Source organism: Akebia trifoliata, chromosome 4 (genome assembly GCF_017979445.1).
Source record: "Akebia trifoliata isolate Shusen 1 chromosome 4, ASM1797944v1, whole genome shotgun sequence".
NCBI lineage: Eukaryota > Viridiplantae > Streptophyta > Magnoliopsida > Ranunculales > Lardizabalaceae > Akebia > Akebia trifoliata.
The window spans coordinates 10,296,322-10,318,851 of NC_141378.1; the positions used below are offsets into that span (position 1 = coordinate 10,296,322).

Genomic DNA, 22,530 nt, shown 5'->3' on the forward strand with positions numbered 1-22,530 from the left:
TAAAAAATCAATAAAATTTTAATTAGTTTTTAAAATTAGACAAATATTATTTGGGCTGGGATCCGTGGACTCATGGAATAGAAGTGGACTTACATATGTTCATACACCATGCCAACCGTGCAAATACCGAATCCCAATTTGTAATTTAGGATGTTTATAGAGAAGTGTGGAAATAATTTGATATTAGAAAGCTAAGAGAGAGAGAGAGAGATGTCTTCGTATATAAAGGGCCCCATTTCAGAGATAGAAGTACAGAGAGGACATGTGTCTCTCAGTTAAACCGACTCTGCTAAAGCTGATCACAGAGATTTCCCCCAAATTGAGACTTTTTATTTTTATAATTTTTAGGGTTCTTAGATTCTTCGAGCTTCTGCGATGACCGCCACGATGAAATTCTCAGATGGAAACATCACAGATTTGTTGGAGAGTAGAAACATCGACTCACGCTATGTAATTTTTAATTCGAACTCTTGTACAGAAACTCTACCTTCGATTTAACTCTTAAATTGTTCCTTTTAGGCCTATTCTTTTTATCACCAAAGAGGTTTTAGGTGATGTGGTGGATTTGATTATTTTGGATTTAACTTAAGTACTGTTCTTGAATGTGGAGTGATTTGGATTCTATTTTTCTTGGATGTGAAAATGTTGATTCTTTTGTTCTTTGGGTGGAAGATTTTAGGATAATTGGAGTGTAATAGGAAAACCTAATATAAAGGAGTAATTTGGATTCTAGATTCTATGTTACTTGGATTTGAGAATTTTGAAATTTTTTGTTTTTTTGCTTTTTTTTGAGTGGAAGATTTTAAGAGAATTGGAGTGTAATAGAAAACCCTACAATTTTTAGATAGTAGCTTTGGATTTGAAAGATGTAAACAATCCTAAGAAACGAGATTAAATGCTTGGGTGTGGCTTACCATAGCTGAATTTTGAGATGAAATTGTAAAAGCTCGATGAAGTCTCATCCAAGAGGTTCTTTGATTAAGATCTTCTGTTTGGAATTAGACATTCCTAATTGTCATAATCTGTCTAATTGGGGATGTTTTGGCAACACAATAAACTATAGCTACTTCATCTATTTAAATTACATTCATTTGTTGGTGCTCTAGAGTTCAAACATATACAAAATTACTTAAATCCAGTTAATTGAACCATTATCCTTTTGAATGTTTGCTTAACGAGACTTCATTATATCACTAACAGTTAATAAAGTTACTGATTGTTTTCTTAACTTAGATGCTTCAATATGGCTAAAAGATAATGTCTTACATTTCTTAGACTTTGTAAGACTTAATTTTTTTTTTTTTTAATGTTTGGTCAGGATGTCAATCGGAGGTTGCAAATGCACTCTTCCTTGATACGAAGACTCTCCCTTGAAAAAGAACTGGAGGTTTGTGTGACATTAAAATTTAATGTTTGCATTCACGAATTATTCTTAGTATGATAAACACATCTATTGTCATTATTGTTTTGCTTCATCTTTAGTACTTCGCTTCAGTTTTCTAAGTTTGTGGTTAGACCCTGTTTTCCCAAATGCTTCTCGCAAAATACTGGTATATGTTTTCAAATGCTTCTCACTAAACTTAATATTTTCATTGATCATGGAAATTGTTGTAGTGTTTGTAGCTTTTTTATTATCATCATTGCCTTATTACATCTTCAGTTTTTGTGCTTGAACCTAGTTCAAAAGGGTTGGTGGGACCTTAAACTGAAAAAAGCATTCTCAATTCAAATGCTTATCTATGAAGCGCTGGTAAGAAGAGGAAACAAATTCCACGGAGAGATGAGAAGTGGGGGAAGAGCGCTAGGGTCGGATGGGTTCTATATGATTTTCCTCACACCTTGTTGGGATGCTAGTGATGATTTTATGGAAATGGTGAAAGATTTTCAAGGTGAAGCCTACTTGTGCATCAACAAATTAGTTATTTTATCCCAAAAAGGGGTAGAGGACATTTCAGATTATCTTCCATTTTTTTGATAGGTTTATTGAACCATTAGTTTTGGTTGGTAGCATTTACAAGATTATCACTAAGATGCTTTGAGAATTCAAGTGTGTCTTTTTTCTATCATTGCACCTGAGTAATTGGCCCTTGTTAGAGGTGCTGATGTTGGATAAGGTTTTGATAGTCAATAATTTTGTCAAATTCGTGATCTGGTTGGGTTGCTTTTGTAGTGTTTGCAAAATTGATATGGAGAAAGCTTATGACTAGGGGTGTAAATTGGGTTGGTTGAATAGTATTAACTGGCTCGATTGAAAAAAAAAAAAAAAAACAAAACTTCGTGACCGACCATATTGCAAGCTTTGAGCTTTGCTTTTAAATGGGTTTGGGTTGGGTATAATTAACTTATTTAATTAATAAAAAATATAAAAATAAAATAATTTTTAATCTAACATTTGCATGATAAATAATTAGCAATTTCATACATTGAATTAAGGGTGAGATACTGCATCACAATAAGTAAATCCCAACTAGGTTGGCACCTATTCATTTATTTATCATTTGTACTACATTACCTAAATAATAAAAATACGAGTAAAATGAACATAGGCCCTGCTTGGTATGCCTGCAAAATGCCACAAATCACCGGGATAGTAAAGTTTTATGGTATTTTACCATTTTTAAGTGCTTGGTAGCAATACGATGAGGTGAGCCCAATTGGAAATTATCGTGAAAGGGCGTAGAATAGTAATAAAAACATAGGAAAGTTTTGCGGGAAAACCCCGCAAAATACAACACCACGTTTTGTGTTTCAATCTCCTCTCAACAAAGGCGAACCAGAGAGGAGCTCCCTCTCTCTCTCTCCTTCAACCATCAACCAAACCCCCAGGTTTCCTCTCTCTCTCTCTCTCTCTCCTTCAACCATCAAACCAAACCCCCAGGTATTCTCTTTCTCTCTCTCTCTCTCTCTCTCTCTCCCATCAAACCAAAATCTTTTTCTCATATTAATTTTTCCCATTTGGGAACTTCCATTGAATTTATAATAGTTGAACTCATGGCAGAAATCCTTGGTTTTTCTTCCCAAAACCTATCATCTTCAACCTCTCTGATTTTTCTTCCAAAATAGCTAACATCTTTAAATCCCCCCAAAATCCTATCTTCTCTCTTGTGATTTTTCTTACTCAAAACCTATCATCTTCAACATTCTCCAAAAACCATTATTGTTGTGCTTCATTGTTGGATCCACTCTTGGAAATGAAGGTTTCAGAGTGGATCCACTCTTGTAAATTAAGGTTCCAAAAACGAAGGTTTCACTCGTGTAGATTTTCTAATTTTTTGCATTTTCTTCGTTAACCAAGCACTCGCAAAACTTTATAAGTATTTTTTGGAAATATTACCAAGCACTCAACCCACAAAAAGTTGTAAAAACCTGTAATTGCAAAATATTGTAAATATGAAATTTTGCATTTTACAGTGTTGGCCATAGTTTGCTTAATAATTTTTTTTTTTGGTACAAAACTAGTTATATTCATTCTTCACTCTCCAATTCCATTTGTTCCTTGTCCTCCTTAAGATCTTCAAACAGAATGTTTTGAGTTCTCTGCTCAGCTTTGAACCAATCCTCAGAGCATAAGCAACACTTTAATAATTGTTGTTGTCATTCGATTTTGATAGTTGTTGAGTACACGTCTCCATTTACACAATAAAAAGGGGAGATGTATGAGAGAGAGAGAGAGAGAGAGAGAGAGAGAGAGAGAGAGAGAGTATGTCGGAAATTGAGAAATCTCTTGTGGATTGATCTTGATTCCTATTGTGTTGATTCGACTCCCGCTCCTGCCTCCCCTTCCGCCTCCGCTCCCACCTCCTCTGTTATTCGATCCTTCCTTTCCCTCTCCCACCACCGTTCCCACCTCCTCCATAGTTTGATCTTCCTCTCCCATATCCCTCCATTGCAGGTTATTCTGACAAATGTGTGTAGTTGAAAAAAATTATCCATAGTTTGATCAAATTTTACACTAGCTAAAATGACTTTTGTTACTTTTATTTTATTTTATTACAAAAGATGTTTTTATTTTAAAGAACATTGTTGGAGATGCTCTCAAATTTCAAGTCCTTTAAATGCCAGAAAGCTTTTCTCTTCTCAGATTCAATGTTAATGCCACAAACATTTCTTGTGTAGTGGTTAGTGTGCTTGTTTCTTAAATCATTAAGTAGGTCGAGATGGCATGAGATGTCTTACTAAAAAGTGTTTGCCTTAATAAAATGAGAATTTAAGAACAAAGGAAACTAACTCGGAGGTTTAACTGGTGGCAAATTCTTCTTCTCGGGCCTGATTTGTGTGGTTTCTCATCATAAGCTTCCATGTGTGGAACACATGGTTAGTAAACATGGCATAAACTTCCATGACTTTCACTTGGCAGCAGCCCGAGTCTTTATTTCATGGTGAAGTGAATGTTATATGCTTTTCTCTGAGCTGCCGACCTTGACTCAACATTCTTTTTAAATGAACATTTTTGCTCTTTCACTAGTAGTTATTGTTCGGACACCATGTATAGAACACCTTTTGTGCATTTGAGGTTGCCATGTCTCTGGTAGGTTTTTTTCCTCAAAAACTCATATCACTATCTTCTCAAGTTACATTGGCATTTTTAACAGGGGCATCGGGGGTGTGTTAATGCTGTGGCCTGGAACTCAAAAGGCTCACTCTTGATCTCTGGATCCGATGATACACAAGTACAGCTCTTCTAACTTATCTGTCTTGTCATTACCTCCCCCCTCCCTTTTTTTTTTGTTAAAACACCTCTCTTAGTTCTTTGTTTAGCAATCTGATCATTGTGATGATTAAACTTTGAAGCATTCGTTGTTCTTGAAGTTGATTGCTGTGCAAGTCGGGAAATGCAATTGATCATGAACTGCAAACTTAATTAAATCCAACCAAGTTACATTCTTTATGAGAATTATCACAGTGACAACAATACAACATCGAAAGTTGCGCAATGTCCCACTGGCTAAGCTGAATTTGCATTAATCTTTCTTTAGAACTTCACCCATACACCATCTATGATTGTGGTTCAAAGCTTTGTTCTGTCTCAGGCTGTCAGCCAAGACTTCTTGTTTCGGAAAGGAATTGAGACAATACATATGTTTTTTTTGTGAAAACAGTAACTAACTGTGAACCGTACCATTAACGGTGATGTGAACAGTGACATGAATGTTGTAAATAATTGTATTTACCTTTCTTCTTTATACCCTTTTATGTCTTTTCATGTTGCTTATTAATCTTTTTATAGTCATGTAAGGGCATTATGGTCCATCAACATTTCAATTAATACAAATAGAAAGTGGTGGGGATGTGGGACACAATTTCCCAATGCGTCTCTTTTCTGTCTGTCTGTCTGTCTCTCCTTGTTCTACTTCTCTTCTTTTGAAACCCTAGATCTACACCAAACTAATTCATTGAAACTCCAAAATATGTCTAAAAGTTTTTACTTGGTACCAAAGCACAAAGATCACATCACGAGAGACTTTCGACAGCTGCTGCTGGCAACAGTTTGTACGTATAGATTAGTCCTGTGAACCAAAAAAAGAAGTTGTTTTGGTTTTCTCTCGGGTTTCTGGCCATATGTTGACTCCGTGGGTTATTTACCAAATTAATAATCTATTAATGATCTTCTGATTGGTGATACCATCTGCTGCCCCCTCTTACGGCACTCGTCTCTATTATAAACCTCAGTCAAGCTTTTGTTTTCATCCAGTGTTTTATTTTTTCTGTTTGTTACATTACGCCAAAAGTTATGTGTCTCTCATTTTTTATATCTAGTTAAATTCCTAGTGCTTGATTTGTGCGTGAAATTTCTCCTCCTTTCCGACCAGGGACCTTAGGTCTATTTTCACATATGGATTGTGTTCTCTATGTACCGCACCAAAAGGTTTTGAAAATGTCCCCGTGTCATATATATCATTTATATTTAAAATCTCACCACGAGCATTGTCTCTGTTCGGTGAAAAATAACACCGTCTTAGCCCAGACCATCGTGAAACGTTGAGTGTTTCATTCCATTCTGAGGTGCTACGGAAATTTAAGCCATGACCTTAACATCTTTAATGCTTCCATTTGTTGCAGATTAACATTTGGAGTTATCCAAGCCAAAAGCTTTTGCATAGTTTAGAGACCGGGCATTCTGCGAACATATTTTGTACAAAATTTGTTCCTGAGACTTCCGATGAGCTTGTGGCATCTGGTGCAGCAGATGCAGAAGTAATGTTCTGATAAGGATGGATATTTATTTGTTTTGCCTAAGTGAGGTTTATTGGCATTTCATCGAGTGTTGCTGGTAGAATTCATTTACTGTTTTTTTTATTTGTTTCAGGTTCGCTTATTCAATTTATCTCGCTTAAGTGGGAGAGGACCTGAAGAAAATACTATTGCCCCATCAGCACTGTTTCAATGTCACTCAACAAGAGTGAAGAAGTTAGCTGTAAACACTCTTTCCTTTTATGAGTGAAAGTTGTTTTTGCCAAGAAATACGAGGATCATCCAATGAATTTTCATTTCGTGACATGAAACACTGAATTGCCGGCTAATTTTTTACTGCTATTTTTTTGATTGTTCTGACATACGAGGAACTTGATTTTGCAAACATTCATTCCATATTTATATATTTGTGCATCCTTTCATATTCATCATTTGTGAAGTACCATTTTTATTGTAGGTGGAAGTTGGAAACCCTCATCTAGTATGGAGTGCAAGTGAAGATGGAACTTTGAGGCAGCATGATTTACGAGAGGGTGCTTCTTGTCCTCCAGCTGGATCTTCTCACCAAGAATGTCGCAATGTTCTAGTGTGTATTTAACTACGCTTTTTGAGTTCTCTTCTTCTTACCTATCTTGAATGTATATATACAACTGTATCTAAGACTACGAAGATGATACACACATAACTTGCAATATTTAGGAACCATATATTTGGAACTTTTTTCTAATCAATCAATTATTTGCTTTTATTAACACATGAGGCCAGAATTTTATTCTAACTCCCGTACCTCCTTTTGGGAGGTACACGAGAGGACAATGTATCAGTCAGAGATCTTTTCAAGCCCCTTAAAGATAGCGAATCAGTATTCTTGTTACTAGTTGCTATGGGAGGATTGGGAAATTTTCACTTGAAACCCTCTTTTTAGAACAATCCCAATGTATCGATTCTATTTGCTTACCTGAATGTGGGCTCCTAAGGATAAAAATACACCTACTCATCTCTATCTTTCGAGCTTGCTTGGGTGATGGAACAGCTAATTGAGTTCTTAGACTGCCTAAATTGAGTTTCCATCATGTTAGTAGAGTGGTGTTTGTGGTTTGTTTTGGAGTTTCTTTATGTCCTGTGTGGTGGCCTTTTCCCTTTTGGATGGCCATGCTCGACAAGATTCTCACAGTTGATTTTTTTTTTTTTGGAAAGTTCACAGTTGATTTTTAGTTAAGTAGGAGGAAGATAATGCTTGCGTGATAGCAGTCAACAATTTGTAAAATGGGGCATACATGCTGGAGCCCTTGCAGTTGAGAATAGTTCTTGAATTCATGCAAGCCTCATTGTTTTGTGAATATCACCTGGTGAGGGTTTTCTATGAATGCCACATCAATTTGGTACTGGGCACAGTTTTATCAAATCTGCTTGATTATTGCATGAGCTCAAAGTAACATGAGCTCCAGAGTCAAGTTTGAATTATTGTTGAAAGGAATGGTTTGAGAAATATGAGTTTGTGTACTACCCTTGCATTATTGACACTGAAGGACGATGGAACATGGTGCATGTGTAATGATAGAAGAGCTATCAGTTGGACCCCAAACAAATACTAGTTTCCTATCCCATGACTATAAGTCTAGTTGGATGTGTTTTGCGGTGTTACCATCTTTTCTAAGATTGATCTCGACTACATGACCATTTGATTAGAATTAGGCTTGACAATGAGTGAAAAAGACCTTTAAGATGAGGGGTGGGTTCTATAGTTGGTTATTAATGCTTTTCAGCCTTTCCAAGAAATTTGTGCGAGTCATAATGAGGTACTAAGACTGTTAATTGGTAATCTGGTCAATGATATTTTGATCTTTAGCATCCCATGAGCATCTCACCCATTTATGTCGAGCTCTAGTGGCATTGAAGGCGACAAGCTATACAGGAAAAAAGTATTCATTCCTCACAAATGTGTCGTGTCTTTGGGAGGTTTTGGGTCTTCAAATAGTTGTAGTTTGTACCCAAAGAAAGTTGAAAAACAAAGAAACTAGGGTTTTGAGAGAAGAAGAAGAAGATAGATGGGAGGATAGGGATTATGAGTTATTATTCTTTCACACCCTCATTGATAAGACTGTGCCCATCATCATTGCACAACTTGTTATTTTGATATATAGGAGTGTCAGTGAGTTGCACCTTAGGTTCCTTGTTTCCTTAAGAAGATCTAAGTTATACTTTTTCCGGGAAATGTAGATGCCTTTCCTAGATTGAACGAGTGAGCAATTTTAATTCCAAGAAAGTATTTCAATGTTCCTTGATCTTTAAACTCAAATTCCCTTCCCAAATACTCCTTGAGATGCTGATTTTTTAATTTTATTTTTGTAATCATCTCTTGTAACAACTATATCATCCACATACACAATGAGAGTTACTATCCCACTTGTAGTCATCTTGACAAAAAGAGTGAACTTGGCTTTGTGCACACTTCACCTTCGTTAAAGCATTCCAAATCTGTCAAATCAAGTTCTTGGTGGTGGTTTCAACCCATAATACCTTTTTTAACTTGCAAACGTTTTTCCTTTCCACCAAGGAATTGCAAACAAGGTGGGGTCTTCATATATATACCTCTTCCTTCAAGTTACCATGCAAAAATGTGTTCTTGCCATCAAGTTAATAAAGTGGCCTGGAGACATTGGAAGCTAGAGATAAATTTATCCTCACAAAATTGCTCTTAGCGACTGATGCAAATATTTCTTGGTAGTCAATCACATAGGTTTGAGTGTGGCCCTTAGCCACTAGCCTACCCTTATACCTTTCAATTGATTCATTTGCCCTATGCTTCGCTGTATATACCCTTACTTTAGGTAAGTCGTCTAGCTCCCTCACACGTCGCTTCCTTCCACTTGAGTTGAGAAAGAACATCTGATACACTAGCAGTCAAAGAAGCAAAAGAGATAGAGGCCACTATGGACTGATAGATTAGAGACATGAAATGATAGGAAAAAGTTAGAAATAGGGTGTTGGGAAGAAGTCCTCTTCCCCTTACAAAGAATAATATGCAAATGAGAATAATCAATCATAGGCTCAATATAAGAAGGAAGAACATATGACTCATTCACCTAAGTTTGATAGAGAAGACACCAATGCTTGATTGGTCATGAATTGAGACGTTCTCCTCATATGAACTTGCAATCCTTTTCCTTCTTGTGGTCCAATAGTGCCAGTCACCAGTAAAAGTAGTTGTATTGTAGGACGGTGGTATCGACAAGAACAAGAAGAAGGAATGAGGAGATCTCTTCACCAATACTCTCCCCTTCAAGAGATGTCCCATGAGAAGCAAGGAAAGAAATATACTCAAAGAAAGTGATGTCCATAGATTAAAATTCCTTTCTGGGCTGAGGATGATAATGTTTGTGGATCTTTTGTGATGAGGGATATCCAATGAAGACACATTAATGGCCTCAGATTCTAGTTCAGTACGGTGCAAGACATGGACATAACAAACACAACCAAAGACCTTGGGAAGGAGTATGGAAGGATGGACAATCTAGACACAAGATCGATTGGTGATTTGAAATTCAAAACTCTAGGCGACGCTCGATTGACGAGATATGAGGAAGGACCAAGATTTAAAATGTCGTATTGGGAGGAATGTTTCGATCAAGTAAAAAGCCGATACTGTATCAATCTATACATTTTGATACAATCCGATTTATCCCCAAAATATTGTCAATGTTTTGTATCTGTCTCATTGATACCGATATGTATCGGTTTATACATTCAGATATTTTGAACCATGGTAAGGACAACTTCAGACCAAAGAGTCTTGGGAACATTCATCTCAAACAAAAGTGCACTTGCCGCTTCAAGAAGGTGATGATTTTTTCTTTCAACTACACTATTTTTTTGTGGTGTATCTGCACGCATGTTGATGCTCAATCCCGTGCTCCAGGAAGTAATACCAAAATAAATATACTCCCCTCAAACAAAAGTGTATGCGCCACTTGCAGAAGGTGATGCTTTTTTCTTTCAGCTACACTGTTTTGTTGTGAGGTATCTGCACATGTGCATTGACGCTCAATTTTTTTTTTTTTTTTTGTGATTAGTATACCAAAATAAATATACTCTCCTCATTGTCGGAATGAAGAACTTTAATCGTTTTATCAAATTAGGTATTGACCATTTTACGAAAAATTCTAAAAATGGATTATACCTCATCCTTTGATTTCCTAAGATATACCCGTGTAACCTCGGTACAATCATCAACAAAGGAGACAAATAAGGAAGTCCAAATGAAGTAGTGGGCTTGCTAGAGTGACATGATTTTTCTCATGCTTTGTGGTTGATCCCTCGTCTTAATTCCATGTAGCGGAAGGGTTGTTCTTGTAATTTTATTTTGTGTCCAAATTGTCTTATCCTTTCAAATTATTGATGATGTTTTTCCATAATGATTTAGATGTTTGGGTGTAGATTCTGTCCTATGTTATCTAGACATTCTTAAGGTTATCGGTTGTTTCCTTTCTTTTCAATAGGTAGTTAATATTGTGAGTCCATTGATTTAGTTTGTAATGGCAGCTTGATTTGCGGTCTGGATCAAAGAAGGCACTATCTGATCCTCCTAAGCAATGTCTTCTCTTAAAATCTTGTGACATCAGTACTACTCGACCTCATCTACTACTTGTTGGTGGCAGGTATTTTTCTGTTGATGCTGTTCATAAACTTGAACCATTTCTTCCCTTTCCTTGAATTAACATATCTACATGTAATCTGAATTTGGCAGTGATGCTTTTGCTCGTTTATATGATAGAAGGATGCTTCCACCACTGAGTTCTTGTCAGCAGCAGAAGAAGCCACCTCCTTGTGTTAATTATTTCTGTCCAATGCATCTTTCTGATTACGTTAGTTCTGAGCTTAATTATTTAAAGCTGAAGCATTGTATTCAATTAAGCTTGGGCTTACTGTCATCAACCTTTTTTGTTCTATATGCAATATTAGAGTTACTGTAATCCATTTCGATTGGTTCTTATATTGTTCATTTGCCTGTTTCAGTAGGCATCACAAGTAGCAGTGACTGTATGTTATGGTGCTTATTATTTTGAGCATTCGTAGTTTTCACAATTTTTATTTTTGTGTCAATAACAAGGAAAACTTTCTTAAGACAACTGGGGGAGAGAATATGAGTGTAAAAACAAAAGTCCTACAAAAGTTAAGGGCTAACAGGTCAAAGAATTATATTGAAAGATCTACAATAATCAGTACAAATGAAAATGAGTTTTTCACGGACAGCACCATGATGCATCTCTTCTCTGATATGCCACTTTCTTTTCTTGAAGCCTAACCAATCACATATGCAGAGTTACATTCTATCACTCATATTTAGAGGGGATTCTTTATAACCCATGGGGATGCCTGAAATTTCAGCTTTATTTTACCTTTATCACACATCTTTGCACTTAGTGAAGCCTAATGCTCTTGTCCTGTACTGGAAGTTATGGTTTTTGCTTATTTCTTTTGCAGTTGATTGGGAAATTTTAGTTTATACCTTTTGATTCTTTAGGAGAGGATAAGTTTTTCTTCTGTCTTACACAATTGAATGGTAAAATATACCCCAAATAAAACCTACTCACGGGTTCTATAATGGATGATATTAGTTGGTATTTGATGTTATTTGTACTAGTTATCTTGTTTGTAGAGAAGTAGGGTATATTTGAAGTCTCCCTAGGTGCAGTCCTTTTTTTTAATACTATTCTGGATATAAAACTTAAAGGGTTCTCTCTAAAACCACAATGCTTCTTTTCCACATTTTTGAGTTTGGAACTGACTAACCTCTTGTATTAGTTTTCACTTGGTTGGTCATCAGCCGACCTCGCTATCTTTTGAATGAAAATTTGCTTATCAAGAAAATAGAAGAAACAGTGTAACAACTTAGAATCTTTTTGTAACTACAGGAAAACATCTGTTAATGGTTTGTTAAATATTTTCTGATATTGTTCCTTGGATATGCAAATAGAACTTGTTTTTATATTTATAATGCATATTGTAAGAAAAGTGGTCACTACTTAATGAATTTTTTTTTCAACAGGGACAATCAAACTTGCACCTAACTCATGTCACTTTTAGTCCAAATGGGGAAGAGGTTCTACTTAGTTATAGCGGAGAGCATGTTTACCTTATGGACGTGAATCGTGGTATTTTATGACCTTGAGATCTAAAACTTCCAATGCATTCTACCATGTCAATGGAGATGATTTTATTGTGCTTTTCAATTTCATTCCTATCCTCTCTTCTTGAAAGAATGGGCGCCTCTTTTTTACATAATCAACTTGAAAGAATGGGTACCTTTCAAATTATTTTTATGAGTTTAAAGTATTTCTACTGTGTTTTGGGGGATTGTAAGATATAATAGCATATTAAATTAATATTTTCCTAAATTATCTCTAGTGGTCCACGAAGTTGCTAAGTATTTGTAAAGGCTTAAAATCAAAATGAGAATTATATGAGTAGTGGCCTTAATATGTGCTATGTTGATGCTTGATATGAATGTGATCAATTGATGTATTTCCTTTTTTCTTGCTAATCAATACTGGATTTTATTGGTAAAAATATGAACACTGCCATTGAAAGGTGGTCAACATTGCACTAAATCTTTAAGCAATATTATTAGCTAGAATGGGCATTCTATATGAACACTGCCATTGAAGGGTACAAGGCATGATTTGTATTAAAAAAAGGGTGTGGGGCTCACCTACGCATTACATAAGCAGTGGGCCCACAGTCTAGAGTCATAGAAATAAATAAAAAGAGAACTAACACATCTTCTTGGAAAGGATGAAGATTTCTGTATTCTGTACTCAAAGGCAGCGTTACAATGTTTCGGAACCTGAATCTAGTGAGGTCAGATTGTACATAGGTGAACCTATGTGTGCGTAACCATTTACATTGATGAACTATTGAATCTTTAATATACCCTAAATGTATATGATATTTAATTAGGTTGTAATATTTAATTAAAATGATTTTTTTCTGTCTATGCTGATTTAATAATTTACAGGTGATGAGTGTTCTATGAAATATAATGCGGAAGATGTTTCAAAGCAAATATGTCTTGATCCTATACTGAATAAAACAGAAGTACAACCACGGCCACCACTGGTCTTGCTAAATGATTATCCCAGACAAAGAAAATTTTCTACCAAGGTGAGCATTTTTTACTACCTTTCTGATGATTTCTGGCCTACTTGCAATTCTCTGACTGTTGACTATCTTCATTTAATTTGATCTAGCTAATTTAATCGTTTATGGTTACAGCTTAAAAAGTGCAAGGAATTGGCCCAAGCTGCAGAAAAGTCCTTGGAGGGAACAAAATATCTATATGGAATTGAATTATGCAATGAAATACTTGATGGAAATGGACCTAAAATTGGGGATGAGCTGACACATGAATGCTTGTGTACTCGTGCAGCATTGTTGCTCAAGGTTCTTTGAGAAAGCTTACTTAGAGAAGTATATGAACTCTTTGTATGACATTCAGTACCATAAAGGTAATAAATCAAATTTTCTTTTTTTGCAGCGGAAGTGGAAAAATGATGTTCATATGGCTATTAGAGATTGCAACAAGGCTCGAAGTATCAATGCTTCTTCGTTTAGGGCATATTACTACATGTCTGAAGCTCTTTTGCAGGTAATTATACCGGGTTGTTGAGATTTATGTCTATGTTTTCGAATTGGCTAACAATGTGTTCCACTGTTTAAGGTCATATCTCTTTGCGTTCTATTCCTCTTATTTTCATCTTTTGCTGCCAATTGTTGATGTGCAGTTAGGTAAACATAAAGAAGCTCTGGAATTTGCTGTGATGGCACAGTGTTTGGCTCCATCAAATTCTGAGGCTGCAGAGAAGGTGGAGAGTATAAAGGAGCATCTTGCAGCAGGTTTCTTACATTATAGTGTTTCCGTGCTCTTAATTCTTTTGGCAACTTTAATTCAATATATTCGAAATCCTTGATTGTTTGTGTCTTGGACGATATAACAAGGAAATGGACACTAGTCTGTGACCGTCACAAGTACTAGGTTTCTGACACGGCATCTTCAAGAAGTTGTATTTAGTTATATTTAGTTCGGAAATGTTTTTGAACAAAAATAGGGAAAGAAATAGGTAGGTAAAAAGACAACATTTTATGCACAACACCTTAATAGAAGCAGATTCTAGGGTGGATACTAACTTTATAGAATCCTCTTATGGGCTGGTGTATGGGAAGCGTTCTTCAAAATACTTCTAAAATTCATTAAAGAGATTTGTTTGAGATCAAGTCGAGCGGTTGTAGGGTGAGGTTTTGGGAGGTCGCATGGCTTGTTGAGTTGTCATTATGTGATGATTTCCCTTTTTTATGGCATGTCAGATTTGTTGGGCGATATTGTCACATACTGTTATATGAATTCTCATTAAGTAATGGCATCCCTTTATGAATTGTCATTAAGTAATGACATCCCTCTTTGTATGGGTAGCGAGTCATAATAAGATTTTTTTCAGCTGATCATTTGATAAGTAGGATGTTCCCAATGTGGGCTCATTGGGCAAGTCAAGTAGTGGTATGATAGATTACTTGCTTCTACACTGAAATTTCATAATGAGGTGTGTAAAGTTTGTCTATTCTTTCGTCGTTTGTTGAATTATGTCAAATGGGCTTGAGATTTTTCAAGGATGGTAGTCAGAGGTTCAATATCAGTTAAAAAAAGTTAAAAGCAGATGACAACTCAGGTGGTCAAGATTACCAATCAAAGAAAAGGGAAAGGCAAATGCCCAAGCTACTTAATATTCATTCAATTATTGGGGTTGTATTCTTTGGAAACTGCTACCATTTGCAATGTTCTAGATGAGTTGGAAAGAGATGGATAGCTGTATCTGAGGATAATGGGGAGGACCCAGTTAATCATAATGGAACTTAAAATAATGTACTTCTATGTCTTTGATTTTGGAGTAGTTCAAGGGACAATGCTTTGAAAATTTTGGTTTTAGATGGAAAGATATGTATATGGACTATGACAGTCTTGGCCTAGTTGTTTAGTTTTTGTATTGCAAATGAGAATCTTCCTCATGGCCCTATTTTTTTTTTCTTTCCCTTAGTGCATCGAAGATTATTTGTTCTTATTAGTTCATCTTTACTCACCTATCAAAATGAGAAAGAAAAAAAAAACATGTTGGAACTCATTTTACTGTAAGTTGAAAAAAATATTTGGGGGGTGAAACTTTCTTCTCTTATTTAATGTTCTTGAAGAGGTTTTCTTAGAAAAATAGATCTTGGTGGAAGAGTTCAATTGTTTATGTGTTTATTTGAAGTTTATTAGTTGTGTTTACCAAACACATGTTTTCTATTTCCGATTGTTTGCACTTGATAACTATTGTTGTTTTTTATTCGTAATCAGGATTGAATAACTTGGTTACTTAGGCTGGTGGCTACATATGCATCTTTTCGATATGTATTGTGGATGCTTCCTTGTACTATCACTTATTCAAAATTTTCTATGTTATTTTGAAAAGATGATCTTTATTTGCAAGCATTTTATTGTATACCTTGAACATCTAATGATTTAATATTCAAAATACTTCTTTTGAAGTGTATACCTTGTATCCATTAACTGCATTCCCGTCTCTTGCTTTGATAGCTGAAGCTGAAAAAAGTAACAAGGATAAAGCATCTAAGTCTAGAGCTCGAACTGGAAGGTTACGGTCATTGAGTGACATATTACACCGGTCCGAGATGAACAAGGATGCATCACAAGATGATCCAAGATTTGAAAGAGAAGATTCTGACTATGAAGATGAAGTGGATTTTCAAACATCAATATCAGGTGTTGAAGGGCATGATAATGAATCGGGCATTCTTCTTGGAAATTTAAATTTAAGATTTCGTCGAAGCGGTTGCTCAAGACGAGAAAATAGTTTTCTAAATGGTTCATATGAATCTCCGTCATCATCTCAAAGTGATAATACAACAAATTATCAGGTAGGGATTTGTATTGTTTGTACTCATCAGAACTCCACTCTTGGCTTGATATTAGTGAGCAATCCTGTTTTGCAGTTACACCTAATATTTTGTTTATGTGTGTGTGGCTCCTTAAAAGTGTCAGACATGGAACCTTGGAGAATTCGATTTACCCAAAACATGCCTATTGTTGCATATGATATTGAAAGATGCATTTATTATGTGAATTTTAGGTCATTTAAGATGAGGACAACAGTATCCAGTTTTGATTTTTAATTGGTGAACTTTATCCAGTTTCGCGTTAGTATACTGAAAAGCACATGAAACGATGACGTGGATAAATGTATGTGTCCTTGTTTGGCTGCGATGAAAGGGTTCACTAACCTGGAATTTTCTTGGAAGCTTGTTTGTTCTGAAAAAGCTGCCTACTACTCTCATGTCTCTGCTCATATAGTATTCTTCTACAGCATCCTTCAAGAAAAAAATCCCTACAACATTCTTAACTGTCCAATTCATAACTTCTCAGTTAAAAAAAAAGAAAAAAAGTTCCAAACTAAACATACACACTTAGGCTATGAGGGATTTCCAATTCGAGGAGAAGCATTTTACTTTTAATTAGTAAGCTCAAAACTGTCTGCTGCCATGATAGTGACGGATATATCCAAAGTTATCTTCTCTATTTCACTTCTTCTCAATTCTATTTTTTTTTTCTTCAATCCATACAGTTTTATCTATAGGTGGAACATCTCTTTAAATCAATCCATACATTTGTTGTTGTTCTCTCTTTAGATCAAACTGGAATTGGGTGGGAGAGGCGAGTGAGAGAACTGGAGGGGAATGAGAGGGAGATTTCCTTTCCTCATGTTTTTTGATTATGTAAATCACACATGGGACCCAACATTTGAGCTTACCTGTTCAAACATTGCAAGAAAAAACACAGAAATATAAATGGATATACAAACGTGGCCAAAAACTATCTATCTCCATGTCTGTGTCTCTCGCATGTGTCCTACGTGGATGCTGCTTCAAGGAGAGAGACTATCAATCTTACATGTGTGAACTTCCAATGAAGCAAATGGCTTCATCAACTTGATATTTATCATGATTCATGAATTGTGATATTTTTTCCCCCGTTATTATTTTAGCTGTAAGCCTGTGAATATATTGTAACTTTTGTGGTTGGTTTTTATTAGCTATTTTCTAGATATTTTGAAGTTAACACAAAATATGTCTGAGGTCTGCAATAAATTGTGTTCCACATTTAGCTTACTTGCCTGATCTTTTTCCCTTTTGTTTTTTAAGTGTCTTGATTTATGCAATAAAATGTTTTATACTTGGCTTGTTTTCTGATAATCTTTTGATTTTTTCTTCTATTTTGTTTCTTCAATAAGTTTTAGCATTATCTTTGTTTTTTTTCCATCAAAGTTACAATTTTCCTCATATTGCAGCCTGAAGTTGTGATTGATATGAAGCAAAGATACGTTGGCCATTGCAATGTAGGGACTGACATAAAGCAGGCCAGTTTTCTTGGCCAAAGAGGTATGGAACTAGAGTGATCTATCTTCTTCTATCGCATCCTGTACATTGGCATCAAGTTTTAAATTCCATGCTGTTGTAAAAATCTTCCTTTTATCATTTCTTAATTTTTTGATCTATCGACGATTTTTTTGCCGTTTAATTTGCATATGAAAGATTTTGGGCCCATTTGTATCATGAACACAAGGATCTTGTGCTTGGAAGACTCTCTCTTTGTATCATATTGAGCTGAGTTACAACAAGCAATAGTAGGAGTTGTGATCGAAAAAAATATGATGTGAAGGCCAAAGTGCCTTGGGATTGTTGGGAAATGACTGCTTTAGCTTAATATTTGTAATCATCAAACTTGGGTGGACATTATACACCGATTTGATTTTTTGTTTTTTTGCTGCATTATTGTCTGTTTTAATCTCTTATGTGGATGCCCATTTTTAGGTGAATATGTCGCAAGTGGAAGTGATGATGGGAGATGGTTCATTTGGGAGAAGAAAACTGGAAGACTCATAAAAGTGCTTGCTGGTGATGAAGCAGGTAAGATGTTATTCCACCAATGCTGCCTTTTATTTTTCAGTTTATTCAATAGAAGATGTTTTATTTATTTATTTAAGTATTTTCTTTCTGTCTTAGTTGTGAACTGTGTACAGTGCCATCCATTCGATTGCACCATTGCAACCAGTGGGATTGATAACACTGTCAAGGTGAGTATGATAAAAAAGTTCTCATCAGATTCATGATTGCAGTGGTCCAAGATATAGAAGGTTGAGTTTCTAACAGTATTTGATTTTAGATATGGTCTGCACGGGCTCAAATGCCATCCATTGTAGCTGGAGGAGCTATTGGACCAGAGAGTGACGATGTGTTGAGTGTCATGGAGAGAAATCAGCAGAAATTGTGCCACAACCGTGAAGTTATTCTGTAAGACTTCTTAAATTATTTTCTTCATTATGGACGTTTTATGTATTGCAGTTGGATCATTATCCGTAAGTTGATGTTTGTAAAGGAAAACATGTTCTGGCTTGGTAGTCCAGGCTTTGTTCTGTGTTCATACAGGGATTTTCTAACACTTGGGATACACTGTGATCAACCCAGTTGTCCAAATGTTGCACCAACATGTGGATTGGTCACAAAGTAAAATTCATACTATTTAAGTAATCTTAACATTTGAATTGGATGGTTGGGATCCTGTCCAAAGTGAGCTTCAATTTGGAAGATTTGGATAGTCTAGATTCTAGACAATGTGAAATTTGGTTTTTGTCGATCCAAAGGTGCCCAACATTCGGTCATCTGTATTGTTTTTTTTTTTTTTGGGGTTTTGGTTTTGGTAGCCTTACTGATTTCAGACTTTTGTCCATATTATTTATGTTTCTTCAATTCCTGGTATTGTTATTTATTTATTTATTTGTTTAATTGCAAAGTATGCGTCACATGGTTATGTAAAGCACTCAGCTTTGTTAAGCACAAGCCTTGGGCATTTTCCTAATTGTAATATTCATGTTCATAAAGCATATCTGGTTTTATTGTTGTCTGATAATAATTTTCTTTTAATTTGACTTGGATGCATCAGTCACATGCAATTTTATATCCCACGGTAGAGAAACATAGATGACATGTCAGGGAAGAACAACACAACATGTGGAATCAGGGAGCTATCTACCCAAATCAAGGTTTAAAATCTCTTTTTGAGACAGTGTTTCGGTGAGGAGAATAACTGAGATGGTCATGACCGAAACATTCAATATTTTGAGATCAATGTTTAACGAAACTTTGAACCATGATCTTAATTACGTAACTGTTGACAATGGAACACTCTTGTTATCTATAGTACTTACATAGAAGCTCGTCCCATTTGATCTAATAAGTCTTTAAAAATTAAAATATTAAAATGTACTAATTTATTACTTAATAGTTTGTTTATTTAATCAAATGTTTTAATGTATATATATATATATACCTTCACCAGTGACAAGATTGATTTCCCTAAGATGCTTGAGCTGAACATGTTTCCGACTTTCACTAGCTCTAGTCAAGGACTAGACTGACTCGCCTATTCCTTATGCCTTATTCTTATTTTTATGTAGAATATTCTTGTTTTTGTTGTCTTGTTCTGATTTCCCATCACCAATATGAGAGTGTTTCATGGCAGTTGTATTCTTTCCTATAATTTCAATGACAACTTCTCAATATTTACATCATTTCTACAACATTTCCATTAAAGTTTATATTTATTTGCACATTGATTGTAAGATTCTGTAAAATATTTACATTGCGAAGCTGACTGAATATAGACCGAAACTGATATTTAATGCCTCGCATAGAAGTATGTATTTGCATACTGGAATCTAACTTCATCGTGTTTTCAGAATGTAGCCCTGTTAATGAAACTAGTTATTTAGAATTGTGACTAATGAGTTAGGGATTCCACCTTTTCCTAGAACAAAGATAACTTCCCTTTGCAAGTCAATACAATTCAGGGTTATATACCCTTTTCAGGTCATAGTTTTAGAACTTGTCGAATCAACTCGACTGGATTTTGAGGTGACTTGGACCTAAAACTCAATTAAACCAACTGGTCAATTCAGCTTGGAAATCATTGAGTCAACTCATTACTTGGCCAAGTCATCGAAAATGCTCCAAGTCGGGTTAGAAACTCAATCAAGTTATTCGGCTATATATATGATATATTTTGTGGTGAACAAAAAATATTGTCATATATTCTAGAATATTAAAAACTATTTTTCAGGTATTTATAAATTTAATATATTTTATTTGACTACTTATAAAAAATAAAAAATAAAATATTTGACTCGTCCTAGTCGACTTGTTAGTTGTCATTTTGTAGCATTTATGACCTATGTTTTACCCTGCAATGCTTTTGACTTTGTCATGTTCTCTTTTGTGTCTTGTATCTCATATTATATTTAATGATTCCTTCCTCATCCACAGGCCTTTGGAACTTCTGGAGCGGTTTAGGATGCACGAGTTTGCTGAAGGATCCTTACATCCACTTGAGTGTACTCAGAGCTAATTTACTTTGTTACAAAATTACGTGGCGAGGTAACCACACTACTTGGAGAAGTAATCTATAATTAGTATACCCCATGAAAAAAAGTTAGCTACCCATGTTGATTAGCAAAAAAAAAAGGCTACCCATGTTTTGTGTAACAGTTCTGGTTGCACATTTTCATTGGAAGATCATTTTCACTAAAAACAATTTTCCCATCTTTTGCTGGAAAACCTTATCCAAAATAACCTCCAAGAGAATTTTTTTTTCAAGGACAAAATCTTTGCCATGACATCCACTGATTTCTCCAACATGTTCCCTTGAAACTGAATTCCTTGGAAAAATGGTCACGGGAAACTTAATTCCTTGGAAAAATGACTTAAACCATTTGATTGCACCTAGCAAAGTGCCAATAAGAGTGGGCTCTTTAGTTTTGGTGGTGGAGGCAATTGTGAGAGAATATCATTAGGAGATGTCGAAAAATCATTTTCCTTGTTGGTGGGATGGGAAAACATTTTCTGCCTGGGGTGGAATATTGCAGTTGACTGGCAAATGTGCAATCAGATGCTTGAAAATCGCGACAAGTATTTTCGAGGGTAAATTACTTTCCCGTCCATTATCCCTGTGCAATCATAGATACCCTAAAAGCCAAGTCTTTGTTTTTTTTTAATTTTTGGATTTTCCTATGTGCTATCAAACACTAGCAAACATTCTCTGAGCAAAGTCATTTTCTATCATACACCATAAAAGAACCAATTGTTGTCAGAGCTCAGAATCCTCGTTGGTTTTAAAACTCTTTTGAGTTTCTCTCATTGTCAATTAATCTAATCTCCTATTAATTAATTTTCTTTACTCGTTCCGTCCTGACAGGTTTGTCTTTGCGAACTCTTTAATTTTATAGCTACAAAGGGTTATGGTGGAATCCAGAATTGCTAAGTGAAGAGGTGTTCAGATTATAAGAGGTGGTGGTGGAAAATTAATATGCCGTATATTGCCACATTGGGTGGTGTTCATAAAACTATAGCTGTGCTAAACTTTTGTCGACTCTCTGTGAATCTTTAGAAGGTGATGTTAAAATAAAAAAAAGCCTTGTATGATTTTGAGGTTGGTTTGGTCCTCCCATTATCTTTTGCAAAACCTACTTTTTGTTAAATTCTGTAATTTCTCATCGCTCTTTATTCAAAATCTGATCCGGATATGAACGAATTTTTCATATCTTCCTACTTTTAAGAAGTAAGGGAGACGAGACCTTCAACAAAATATATAGAGAAAGGTGCAATTGGAAAGAATTATTTATTTATATATTTTTTTAAAGGTTAGATTTACAAGTAGTTGCTCCCATGTATATTTGATTGGTTTCATGGATTGAAGGATCGCACGTCCATGTGACACCCGATAACATGGTCAGTGTGACGTGGATGCAAAGCACAAAATCTCAAGAATTTTTTATAACCATTATTAAATTTTGGAGTTCATCAGCCGTCCAATTTAAATTTGGCCGTGTGTATTTTAAATTTTAAATAAATTGAGAAGTTCAGACATTGAAATAGATACGTGTGTATGTGTGTATTTAGGTGGGTTTTTTTTTACGAGAATATTGTTGAACTTCAATAGTAATTAAGCACGACTTAAAACAGTTGAGTTCATCAAATTTAGGGATTATATAACCTGAATCATCTAATTTCATAATATTAATATTTTGAATTTAATGATAATTATCGATAACTCAACACTTTTAAATTATGTTTAATTATCTTTGAACTCGATAATAAAAAATGGTGAGCTTGACAATAAAAATTGTGAACTTGACACTTAAGTGTAAGTGGTGAGTTCGATAATAGCAATGGTGAACT

At 35.2% G+C, this 22,530-nt stretch overlaps 1 protein-coding gene across 3 annotated transcripts; it reads left to right on the plus strand.

Annotated features, from left to right (window-relative positions):
* The first annotated feature begins 207 nt into the window (after window positions 1-207).
* Window positions 208-21,774, plus strand: ASG2 (transducin family protein / WD-40 repeat family protein). 3 transcript variants are annotated; one of them, XM_086439375.1, is made up of 20 exons: window positions 208-450; window positions 1,319-1,387; window positions 4,593-4,670; window positions 6,061-6,195; window positions 6,308-6,415; window positions 6,650-6,778; window positions 10,735-10,850; window positions 10,940-11,057; window positions 12,242-12,347; window positions 13,211-13,356; window positions 13,468-13,635; window positions 13,730-13,840; window positions 13,977-14,088; window positions 15,821-16,161; window positions 17,589-17,679; window positions 18,112-18,207; window positions 18,304-18,374; window positions 18,464-18,591; window positions 20,620-20,730; window positions 21,579-21,774. In XM_086439375.1, exons 1-19 carry the CDS (start codon window positions 376-378, stop codon window positions 20,699-20,701), a joined length of 2,280 nt encoding a protein of 759 aa, XP_086295501.1. In that variant the 5' UTR covers window positions 208-375; the 3' UTR covers window positions 20,702-20,730; window positions 21,579-21,774. The 3 variants fall into 3 exon arrangements, with proteins under 3 accessions (XP_086295501.1, XP_086295500.1, XP_086295502.1); XM_086439374.1 differs by having other exon boundaries at window positions 209-450; window positions 21,548-21,774; XM_086439376.1 differs by having other exon boundaries at window positions 211-472; window positions 21,548-21,774.
* The last annotated feature ends 756 nt before the right edge of the window (window positions 21,775-22,530 follow it).